The 12,224-nt window shown below is 44.4% G+C and overlaps 1 protein-coding gene across 1 annotated transcript in view; it reads right to left on the bottom strand.

Annotated features, from left to right (window-relative positions):
* COQ2 (coenzyme Q2, polyprenyltransferase) overlaps positions 1-12,223 on the bottom strand; it is a gene marked incomplete at its 5' end in the record, with an annotated part of 23,366 nt that extends 11,143 nt beyond the window's left edge. Inside the window, 2 exons of the mRNA XM_004703406.1 lie at positions 5,484-5,650; positions 12,166-12,223. Coding sequence (XP_004703463.1) covers positions 5,484-5,650; positions 12,166-12,223 — 225 coding nt within the window. The remainder of the gene's footprint in view (positions 1-5,483; positions 5,651-12,165) is intronic.
* Position 12,224: the final 1 nt, after the last annotated feature.

The raw sequence follows: 12,224 nt of genomic DNA, 5'->3' as shown, positions 1-12,224 counted from the left end.
CTGGCAACCTGCTCATAAGTAGGTTCAGGCAGAGAGTTTCCGTAATTTGCCCCAAACCACACAATGGAGTTGGAGTTGCGATGGAGCTGAATTCAATTGTGCACTCTCCGATCTCAGATCCTGAGTTTTCATCAGAGTCAACCTAACCAACTTCATCTTGTTTAAAAAAAAAATTAAGCAAGTGGGGTCACTTTAGTTCCTCCTGAAGTGATTCTCTTCTCTGGAGAGAAAAGGGAGTGGAGCCCCATGTACACCTGTGGAACACAGCCTGCCCTGCACACACGGGAGTGCCTCCCTGCACCTGTGTCGGAGTAGACCGCATGGCAGTGATGGGCTTCTTGCTGTGGTTCTGAAGTTAAGGATTCAGAATCTGGATCCAGGAGAGGCAGTAACTGGATTAGTGGTTTCTTGGGGGGTATGGCAAGGGGAGGTTGGGGAGAAAAGGGAAACGAATAGCAATGAGCATAAAAAGAAAAAAATGTTCTAAAATGGATTGTGATGAGGACTGTACAACTCTTTTTCATATGACTGAATAACTGAATGCATGAGATGTGAATTATATGTTGATAGAACCGTTAAACAAAATAATAAAGAACTCAAGATCTGAGATCAGAGAGCCCAGAACCTGAATTCAGCTCCATCACTTATTGGTTGTGTGATTTGGGGCAAATTACATAAATTCTGCTTGAAGCTACTTATAAGTTAACTCACCGCTCGAAGAAGAGAGAGAAAGGTAAGGGAAACAGCACACCCATCTCTTAGGGTGAGCCCTGGTGGCGCAGCAGTTACGTACTGGGCTGCAATCCTCAGGGTCTGCAGTTCGAAACCAGAGAGAAAGGTAAGGGAAACAGCACACCCATCTCTTAGGGTGAGCCCTAGTGGCGTAGCAGTTACGTACTGGGCTGCAATCCTCAGGGTCCGCAGTTCGAAACCACCAAGCCCACTGGAGAGAGGTAGGATAAACACTGTAAAGATTTACAGTCTCAGAAACTCATAGGGGCAGTTCTACCCTGTCCTATAGAGTTGTCATGAATCAGAATTGACGCAATGGCAGTGACAGGGTAATTGCAGTGTCTAGGGCATATTAATATGCAGCAAATTCAAATATTAATTTCACGAATTTTATATAATTTAAATGTCTCAGTGGGCCAAACCCAGCCTGTTGCCTGTTTTTGTAAAGACCATGAGCAAGGAGTGGATTTTACACTTTGAAATGGTTGAAAACAGATTTTAATCTGAGCAAGTGATGCACTGTGACTTAAAAATAGCAACAAGTTTAAACTTTGGCCTTTATAAAAAGATTGTACGGGAACACAGCTACGCCCGTTTGTTTCACATGACAAAGACTGGCCCACCGGATACTTGACGATGTACAGAAAATACTCGTTGAGCTGATCTGCACCATGCCCATTCAACAGTTTGTCAGAAACTGTGAGTAATGACTCATGTCCAGAATCAAGAGCCAGGACTGGATCTTTTCTCCTTGATTCGACTCCTGCAGCTTCAAATCGGAGACGACTGCAGCTGTTTCATGTGCTTTTATTGGGTCAGTGTCATTATTCCCGCTGGAACGTGTGGATACGGTGCCACTATTCTAGGAGCAATACTCCAGTCACACCGTTGAGCCCTCATAATCCCCCCAAACGTTCCTGCCATGTCTAACGTCTGTGAAACCGAGGCACAGGGGGGGGTCAGTAGCTCATCACCACCACAGGTTCTCAGTGGTAAGAAACAGCACATCCATCCAGCCTCACCGCCCACACCACCAACCAAAAATTTCCACGACCTCTGCAGTACAATAATAGTTAAGTTTGGAAGCTGAAAACAAACAAGCCCTCTATCAGAAGACCAAACATGATGTAACATGATGATCAAAACACACTCTATGAATCCAGAATGCTCACAACTTAACAGAATCAAAGGATCCGCATCTGTGTATTTCAATGTGTGGCCCTAACTGCCATCAGTTCTGCTAGCAGAGTTACTATACCAACAAACACCCCCCCCCCCCAATACTCTTAGAGCAATTCACTTTTTGCTGAAATGCATGAGCGATTTAATGCAACGTATTAGCAAAACCCGGAGCCATGAACATGTTGACATTGATGTGTGGGGCCTTGGAGAAACTATGAGCTGAGTAAGCATTATGATTCGGCCCTGCTTTTCACTGCATCCCGTAAAGGAGACGTACACAACATTTTCAAACTCATGTGTCAAAACCCCTTTCAGTAGCTGTAAAACACCCAATTTACTATGTCAACCAAGCTTTTCTGCATGTTGGCAAAAAGCGTGAGCTCATCTGATGAGGAAAGAGCTGCATGGGGACAGGGACAAGATCTAATCTGTCCCCCTTTACCTCAGGAGAGTGAATCACTGCGGGGAAACAAAAATGACTGTATTCTTAATTTTAACTACACCAATTTTTTTAAAAAGGGAAAAATTGGTTGGGTAGAATATATTCTTTCGTCTATTTAAGATGCTTAATTAGTCATTTTTAATTAATGGTTGACATGCCATTTTAAGAAAGACTAGGTGTGCTTTATCAGGTTTCCTTCAGTGGGGACATCTGGTAAACCTACGGTAGAGTACCCCATGGACAGTCAAGGTGTAAGTGCTCTGGTAGCCCTGTTGATGGACTGCTAACCAAGGTCAACAGTTTGAACGCCCCCACCCCCACCCCCACTGCTTCGGGTCACTGAGTAGGATCTAAAAAAATAGATTTTAAGCCAAGCTATACAGAGTTCCTATCCCCACAGGGATCACGGATGTTGCCTGCCATAATCACAGCTGATATATCCTCCGGGGCTCCTAGCAACCACTGTGCACCTTCGTGCCCTTTCTCGTGTCGGGACTGCGACACAGATGGAACATACAGCCTGAGGCCTGTTCAGACCGGTTTTTCTCTCTCAGCATAGTTCTCTGGAGAATCACTGAGGTAACTGTAGCAATAATTCGTTTCTTTTTATTGCTAACTTGTTTTCCATGGATGTCCTGTGCTTTATAACCATTCACTAACTGCAGAACATCTAGGGCTGTTTTTAGTTTGGACTCCAAATTAAGGCTGCTCTTTAAAGACCGATGTATGGGATATTATGTGAACACAAGTGTTTTTTATTTCTTTAGGATTAATATCCAGGAATGCCACTGCTGGGGCATAAGGTAGTTGCATGTTTATTTAAAAACAGAAACAAAAACCACAAGCTGTTTTCAGAGCGGCTGTACCATTTTGTATCTCAGCAGCACAACTAGTATCTAAGCAGTCCAGGTTTTTGCATTCTTAACAGCATTTGGAATCATCATTATTTTTTTTATAATACCTCATTTGGTTTTAATTTGCATTTTCCTAAAGGCTAAGGATGTTGAATACATACTTATTTGATTATAACCTCCTTAGTGAAAGGTCTCTGTCTTTTAACCATTTTTGTAAATTTTTTTGACTGTTGGATTCTGAAAGTTCTTGGTATATTCTAGAACAGTCCTATTAACATTTTTTTCCATTCAGGTTGAGATTTTCCTGGTTCTTGGTCTGACAAGCTGGATTGACTGAAACCTGAGCGTTCTGAGTATTATGTCACAAGACTGGCTATTATTTCAAACTCCTGTTGCACTGACTTTTCTTGGCCCGCAGGGAAAAGAAGGGCACCGCCTCATTACTGCCAGGTGGTGCAGATGTGCAAGTCCCTCACCTACTGCTACCTGAGATTTGAGGGGTTCTGTATTCCTGCTGGTCAGGGCTGGTAGTTCTGACTCCCCACCAGGTCTCTACTGACACCTCCTGGTAGGTGGAATAGCAAATGTGCAAGTCACTCACCTACTGCTACCTGAGATTTGAGGGGTTCTGTATTCCTGCTGGTCAGGGCTGGTAGTTCCGACTCCCCACCAGGTCTCTACTGACACCTCCTGGTAGGTGGAATAGAGGGTTGTGTTCCTATTTCCTGTTTTCATTAGCACCGCAGGGAGCAGGGAGCCTGGTTATTACTGGGCAGGGGTGAAAGCTTTAACTCTTAACCAGGTCACTCCAGCAGGGAGTGGGAGAGGAAACAAAGGGACTGCCAAGTGAGAGTGCAAGTCCACGCTCCGCTCCCCACGTGGTCTCCACTGACACTGCCGAAAAGAGAAGCTCTTTCAGGCCAAGTCTGCCTGAGTCTCAGCACCTGACGCGGTTTCTCTGCTATCACCCCACCAGAGGATGGGGTGCCTTGGGCGAAGGTGAGAAGTCTAGGCTCCCCCACTGGCTTTTCAAAGTGTGTGTGTCGGGAGACACAGTATGTCCTTAGTATCGTTTCTCTCAGAGCCCGGTCTCTGTACCTGCTGTTCCCTTTGCCCGGAATGACTTGTGCTCTGCAGTCTACGCTTGTTTCGTCATCTTATCCTGACGAAGCGCAAAGAGTATCCTTCTCTGGGGAGTTCTCCCTTCGGCAGAAGTAGGGGCCACAACAAGTTCCCACAGCCCCCTGTGGGCACAATTCCGACGATCCTGCACCTGTATTATAATTCTACAATGTGAGTCATGAAGGCTACTTTTAATCCATGAAATCCTAGAACCTGTCATTGTATTTCACATGTAGTAAGGACTCAATCAACACTAGCTGAATGAAAAGATATTTTAATGCGACACTGTTTTATATATATATATAATATATATATATGTATATATATAATTAGTGTAGGTAGATCTTGCTTTAAGAACTTTCAGGTTTACATGAAAGGCAAGCTGGGGATAACTATTCACTTTCTGTAAGGGTTCACTATGGGTCTCTTTTAAACGGGAAGTTTGCTTGATTCTGTGTGCATGTATGTCATGATTTAAGATTGTCATGATTTAAGGTTGGTTCTGGCACCAACAAGATTGTTCTGTGCCCCTGAAAAATAACTGTCTATGAGGAACAAAGGAATAAGTATACATCCGTATGAGAAAATGCTCAGATAAGATTTCAGAGTATAATGCATCAAATTGTTCACTGGGTTTTTAAAAAATAAATCTGTGGAGGAAGGGATAAGAGGCACTCTCACATTCTATTTTTTTGCACTTCTGTTCTGCCTGAAAGTTTTTAGAACAAGCTTTGCTACTTTTCTAAGAAAAAAAAATCAGAATAAAACTTTCTTCTTCAAATCGACAACTATACTAAAAGCTAATTAGCCTATCTTGATTCCCTTAAATTAGGATTCGCTCTACTAAAGAACTATGGTGCCAAAATACATCTCAGAGGAAGGGGCAGCCAGAAGTTCTGTTGGACATTCAACAGCTCAGGATGGATTTTTCAGCTTCACTCCTCACATCCTTATCCCTGGCCCTCCAAATCCTTAATTCACTAAGGAATAATGAAGTATGCACATTGTGGCCCATGCCACTGACATTTCGTATGTTGGATTTCGGCGAGGACACGCAATAATCTTAGTGCTTTATCTGATATCTATAAGTGATGCCACCATGTCACTCAGCAGACCTGAGAGGAGCCCCCTCCTTTGCAAGAAGCAGTTACCTTTTTATCGTACTTCTGGTCCCACATGTCATTGACAGTACAGCCTGCTCCACGCATCAGAACGGCTCCGGTGCCAAAGAGGGCTAGCATAGACCAGTCTGGAAAACAGCCCGGTTCCGCGGCCAAGCTGATGCTCCAGGTGCATGGCAGATACAGCAGCCAGGTCCCTAGGCAAAAACAAGAGGATACACATTCAGATTACTGTCTCCATTGGTTTAGATACCACATCCAGAAAAAGCCTAAAGCAAAGCCAAAAGAGACGTGACAACTGAAGAATCTACGTCCACAACTCGTGACAGAAAGGGCTGTTTTTCCTAATTATGTAAAGAACTCATAGAACGTGCGAATGATGAAAATGATAGTCCCACTTTAAAAATGGACAAAAAGCATACACAGAAAGTTCTCAGAAATCAAAATAGAAGTCTCTCTCATGCACATGAGAAAGTATGGAACGGAGAAACAGACATTCAAAACTACACGGAGATAATGTTTCTCACCTATCAGGGCGGGCAAAATCTGAAGGTCTGCAGACAAAGCCCCGAGTTGAGCACCAGCAGGTATTTCTGGTGGGGTTGGGCAATGGTCTAATGTTTATGGAGGGCTATTTGAAATTTTTTACTCAAATGACACATGCGCACACTAGTGGCCTCACTTACTACTAACACACACATGGAACCCCGGTGGTGTGGCACAGTGCTTATGCGATGGTCGGCGAACCACAAGGTGGGCAGTTGGCATAAAAGAATACCTTATGCATATGTAAGGTGATAATGAGATACAAATGCCTTATAAAAAGATTCCTTTGCAATGTAATGATATACAGGGATCCTCAAGGTACATCCTTAAATGAAAAACACAAATTATAAAGTAGTTACCATTCGTGTTGAGAATTTATACATATGTGCTACAAATAAACATAATCAAATGTTAACAGTCTCTGTCAGAAACGACAAAGCAATCAACCATAAATGCAGTAGAAAATTAGTCATTTTAGTAGAAACAGTGCCACCTGCTGAAACTTCATGATAATACAGATCAGCTGCTCCACCTTCCTCCACAATGAACCTTACTTTGATTTACCAAGTACTAAGGAGAGGCCAACGTTAATGAACTTGAAGCAATGAATAGAAAACTACACCACAAAAGAAACTCAATAAAGAAATACCAAACCTCCAATTCTATTATGGCTGAAGTTTTGTTCCTAGACTATGGTAGGGGCTTAAAAAAACATGCTTGCTGAATGAATTGTAACTAGTACAATTAGTAACTTGTTTGAAACATCCTGAAATTGTCATCTTATTTATTTAATATCGAATAAGGCAGGCTGGTATCTTCTTAATATATACAACTATGAACACAATCGTCTTTATTCCCTACTTTTAAAGTACATTAACTTACAAAAATTTATTACATGCCAAGTACTGTCCTAAGCACTTAAACATATATTGATGAATTTTTATGACAATCCTAAGAAATCAGTATTATTTGTATCTTTACTTTATGGGTGAGAAATGAAGGCCCTGAGGGCTGGAGTAAGTTAACCAAGGTCCCTCAGATAGGCAGTGAAGATCCCTGCCCGGCTGGCTCCAGCTTTATTCCTAACTCCTTTGTAACTCGCCTCTTGCTAGGCGGTGAGGTCCCTGCGCGGTACAACCGGTCTGCACTCGTCTACAACTTAGAGGTTGGTAGTGAAAACCCACTGTGGAAGAAAGGCCAGGCCTCTGTAAAAGTTATAAGCAAGAAAGCTGTATGAAGCCGTTCTGCTCTTCACACATCGGGTGACAATGGATTTATGGGTTATATGTTGAGGGGGCCCAGCCCTCCAGCAGAAAGCAGGTTAACTGGAATAGGGAATCATGGCAGCTGTTGGTCCATTTGGAATTCCTGGAATAAGCCTACACTGCAGTTTTTTGATGGAGACGCCAAGCACAGTATTCCAGCTGGGTTTCAAGGAAGAACGGGGCCCGGAAGTTATGCCCACCAGCCTGGATCGGGCAGAATGAAGGAAGGGTCCGGAGCCATACCAGTGATGGAAGTGTGGGCCTATCAATCAGTTTGCTTTCACACTTAAATGGAGAGTTTTGGAACTCCTAGTGTTACACTTCAAAATAGTGTATGAACCTTAAAAGTGAAAGATCAGGTTTAATTTGGGGTCTTGGTTGGGCAAAAGTGGATGTATTTAAGCTTTTTAAAATTTAATCATTTTATTGGGGGCTCATACAACTCTTACCACAATCCATACATACATCCACTGTGTCAAGAGCATTTGTTGCCCTCATCATTCTCAAAATATTTGCTTTCTGCTTGAGTCCTTGGTATCAACTCATTTTTCCCCTCCCTCCCTGCTCCCCCCGTATTTAAGCTTTTTAATGTATTCCGTGAACAGCAACGCAAACATAATCTAGGTGAGCTGGTTCAGATTCAACATCTTCCACCGCACTGCCCATTCTTCTCAGCTTCAGCTTTTCTCTAGCTGCCCCCAAACTTACTGCCATCGAGTTGGTTCTGAGTCATGTTGTTGTTGCTGTTAGGTGCCGTGAGTTCTGACTCATGGTGACTGTGTTGGTCTGGGTACATTAGAGAAACAAATCCACAGAAACTCATGTATAAGAGAGTTTTATATAAAGGGTAAGTGCACATTAAGAAAACATCCCAACCTGTGGGATACAAAAAGATGACTCCCCAGCTCATCTCCCCCAAATACATATGGTAGACTTAGGACATTGCTTGCAGCTAATGGTAAATGATTGTTATCTCCCAATTGTAAATTGTTCACTTGCACGAATCATGCTCTGCTTTTAAACGTTTCAAAAGACAGCATCCTCATCCTAAAGAGCTGGGGGTGTGGATCCCGATGGAGATGAAGCGCAGATGGGAGAGCAGTCCAGAATCATGCTTCATGATGCAAGTGGAGTCGGAGGTGCTGAAAAGACCTCGCCGATTCGTGGGAATGTTAATCGCAGCTATAATCGGACTTATAGCCATTGCCACCACTGCTGCTGTCGCGGGGGAGCTCTACAAGAGTCCATCAAAACTGAACATTTTGTGCAAAAGTGGCAAGTGAACGCACATGAGCTCTGGGCCACTCAGGCAAAGGTGGATGGTGAACTGGGGGGGAAGTGGCAGAGCTGCAGCACACTGTCCAGTGGTTGGGAGATCAAATCATAGACTTGCAACATCATTTAATGCTAAAATGTGATTGGAATATAACTGGTTTTTGTATAACCCCGTACCCATGTAATATGACATTGCATGATTGGGATTTGATTAGAAAACATTTGCAAGGGTTTAAGGGAAACATTTCATTAGATTTTGATCAGCTTAAAAAGGATATTTTCTAAACATTCAAAGACAGACTCGAGGCATCTCCTGGCTCTGATATGACTAAGCAATTGATGAATGGCATGGAAGGGTTGGATCCTCGAGCTTGGGTTTAAAGTATTTCATACAGCTTAAGTTCCAGTCTGGCTGTGTTGTTTATCATCATAATTTTGATGCCTGCAGTCTTGTGTCACTTCTATAGAGATATATAGCTAAGAGATATGAAGAGAGACCATGTTGCCTCTGTGACACTATTAAATCTTAAATGTAATACAGAAGGGGGAAATGTGGGAAACTAGCACTGAGGGAAATAAGACTGGGACTTATTCCCTGACTGGTACAGAGGGATTCTGGAAGATTAGTAGTATTCCACGGCAGGAAGACTGCCACTCTGGTAGTTGGAGATATCGTCAAGGACATTTCCCTGCAGTAGTCTATCATCTTCCACAGTTTCTCCCCTTAAAGCTGTGCTGCCTTAAAGTGAGCACATGGTTGATTCTATCTCCCTACAGAAGCAGACATTCCTATTTGCTCTATTTCTTTCCGCCGCACATCCAGCCTGTTTCATACCTTTCTCCAACAGCGGATGAGCTTAGGGGGACTTTACCCTCCATGCCTGGATTCAAGATGTTTGCTATAAGCCTGACTTTTTGGCTATATTAATTCGGTCATTAAATTTGCCTGACAGCTTTCAACATATAGAAATAACCACTTGGCTCCCATGGCTCTTTTGAATTTTATATATAAAGCAAAACAGGGAATTGTGGGATATAAAGACTGTTCTCCAGCTCATCTGGACATTGCTTGCAACTAATGGTAAATAATTGTCAAGTTATCTCCCTGAAGATTCCAGCCTTCCAGAGCAAGGGGACACCATTGCTTCTCCCACAATGGGTAGGGCTCACTCCTGCTGTGAGGTTCAGTGGATGGCTTCCCCTGAAAGCTTAGGCCAGGGGTCCTCACACTGCGGCCCGCCCGAGGACATTTATCTGGCCCGCTGGGTGTTTTTGCCCCATTTGTTTTTTTTTTACTTCAAAATAAGATATGTGCAGTGTGCATAGGAATTTGTTCATAGTTTTTTTTTTTTAAACTATAGTCCGGCCCTCCAATGGGTCTGAGGGCCCGTGAACTGACCCCCTGTTTAAAAAGTTTGAGGACCCCTGGCTTAGGCTAAAGTCTCCAGCTCTATGGCAATCAAGGTTAGGCTGCCATCATGAATTTAGGACCCTCCCATCTTGTCACATGTATACCCTTAATCCCTCCTTGTCCTATTGCACGTATACCCCTAGATTTTTCCCCTCCCATTACTGTATTACCTATAGTACAACCCTTTCCTAGGACATATGCCTTTACCTGTAATTAGGGGGCTTGCACGTCCCCAAAAGATATATAAGCCTTGATTAGTAATAAACTCTCTCTCTCTCCTGCCCTGTACCACCAAGAGGAGCTGAGGTGAGCGTGCTACCATGAAATGTGTCTGACACCATTATTTCAATCTCTATCACTTATTTTCTATGACTTTACTATAAACTTTACTTATTATCGCTGTACAATTGTGCCTATTGGACCTGTGATGATTTGTTAGGGGCTGGCTACCCTGACACCAACCCAGTACTGCCCAAGCCCACAAGTCCAACATTAGCCCTATGTCCGACACCAATCCACAAAGTCCTCCTCCATCTCACAAAACACATGCAACGATGCCGACTGCAGGAGGAAAGCTGAATCAGTGAATGTGTAAGCATCTCAGTGCTGGCAAGGGTCTCCACACGGCTGCTCCAGCACCCAGGGCTGCATCAAGGTAGGTCCATGTGGCTTCTCCTCAGGGATGTCTTGCAGGAAGTGAGCCTTGCCAGCAGGGAACTGGCTAAAGCAGCTGCACCCTGGTCCAACCATCAGAGAACAAGAGACCAAAGAACCAGAAAGACAAGGCTCACCAAGCCATTTATCCCTCTGTCCTTCAATTAATCCCACATGTGTTCATCAGCCAGGTTAGCACAATAAACTTTATCTCAGTGACCCATCCATGTACAACAAAATGAAACACTGCCTAGTCCTCACAATTGTTCTTCTGTTCGAGCCAATTGTTGCAGCTACTGCTTCAATCTGACTCATAGTGACCCTATAAGACAGAATAGTACTGCCCCTAGGGGTTTCCAATACTGGGCGTACAAAGCCTCATCTTTCTCCTGTGGAGTCGCTGGTGGTTTTGAACTGCTGACCACGTGGTGAGCAGCCCAATGCATAACCACACCACCAAGGCTCCTTCATCCAGCCTGCTCTCACGCTATTTTCTATATGGACTTGGTGTTCCAGATCAGGATCATAGCATAAGCGTCCTAACACTCAACAAAGATAATCCCCTGACCGCAAAGATTGTGTTCTTTCTGCAGGTGGCCTTGGGAGTACATTTTGTTTTTCTTGATACTTTTCCCCACAGTAATTTCTTTTTCCTGCAGTGCAGAGTCTGTACCTAATGTTTGATTCCATACTTCCCGAGTTCAACAAATATTGTGTCTTTTTCCAACTTGATGGGGGAAGGCATTGAAAGCAAGACATGTCCCTAGCTCCCACACCAAGGCTAAGCAACGTAACAGGCATTTGTTGGAATCCCTGGGCAGCACAGAGGCGAAGGGCTTGGCTACTAACTGAAAGGACAGCAGACAGGGCCTTGGAAGGCAACCCTGGCCACCTGCTTCCAAAAGGCCAGGGCCTGTAAAACGGTAGGCAGCTGTTCTACTCAGCACACGTGCACCTTAGGTCCTAACAGCAACGGGAATCCATGGATACGTTTAGTGTTGATTTTTAAAAAGAGAAAGGGTTAACGTCCCATTCGCGAAGAGCTTCCATTGTAGGGATGAGTCCATCAACTAAGAATGCCTAAGGTTAGTACAGTAAGTGCCCTGAAGAGAAACCAGAAAGTACAGGGAGCGTGTTAATTTAGAAGTCCGCCCGTAGGAGGCGACAGGGAAGTGATGCGCAGCCCGTAAGCACTGTACCTGATGACATCTCTGTTGGGACCTGATGCCTCCAAACCCTGGGTTTATGCGCCTGGCACTGCCAGGGCGCCCTAAGTTTCCACGCGATCTTAATGGTTTGCCTCGGGGTCTTGGCAAGATGGCAGGGAGCATCGAGCATCTTCGTAAACGGGGAGGTGCTGACCCCAGGAATCTTGGCAAGGAAAGAACGCGATTGCCGCGGGGTCCACCCGCTCAACAAGTACTGGTGCGGGGAGCGAACTGACTCCCTGCTTTGAGATGTCACCCATCGGAGAGGCGTGGCAGGTCCCCGGGGTCCCCAAGGTACCTAGATGCAGACAGTCAGGCTCCCTGCTTTCCGTCGCGTCGGGCATCGGACTTACCGATGGGCTTGTCCAGCCGCATGAGGCGCAGGTAGGGCTGGAGCGCGCCGGGCGCCGAG

This window comes from Echinops telfairi, unplaced genomic scaffold (assembly GCF_000313985.2).
Source record: "Echinops telfairi isolate 266 unplaced genomic scaffold, ASM31398v2 ScPeMD7_7468;HRSCAF=8506_0, whole genome shotgun sequence".
In the NCBI taxonomy this organism is placed as follows: Eukaryota; Metazoa; Chordata; class Mammalia; order Afrosoricida; family Tenrecidae; genus Echinops; species Echinops telfairi.
This window is presented reverse-complemented; position numbering and strand designations above follow the sequence as displayed.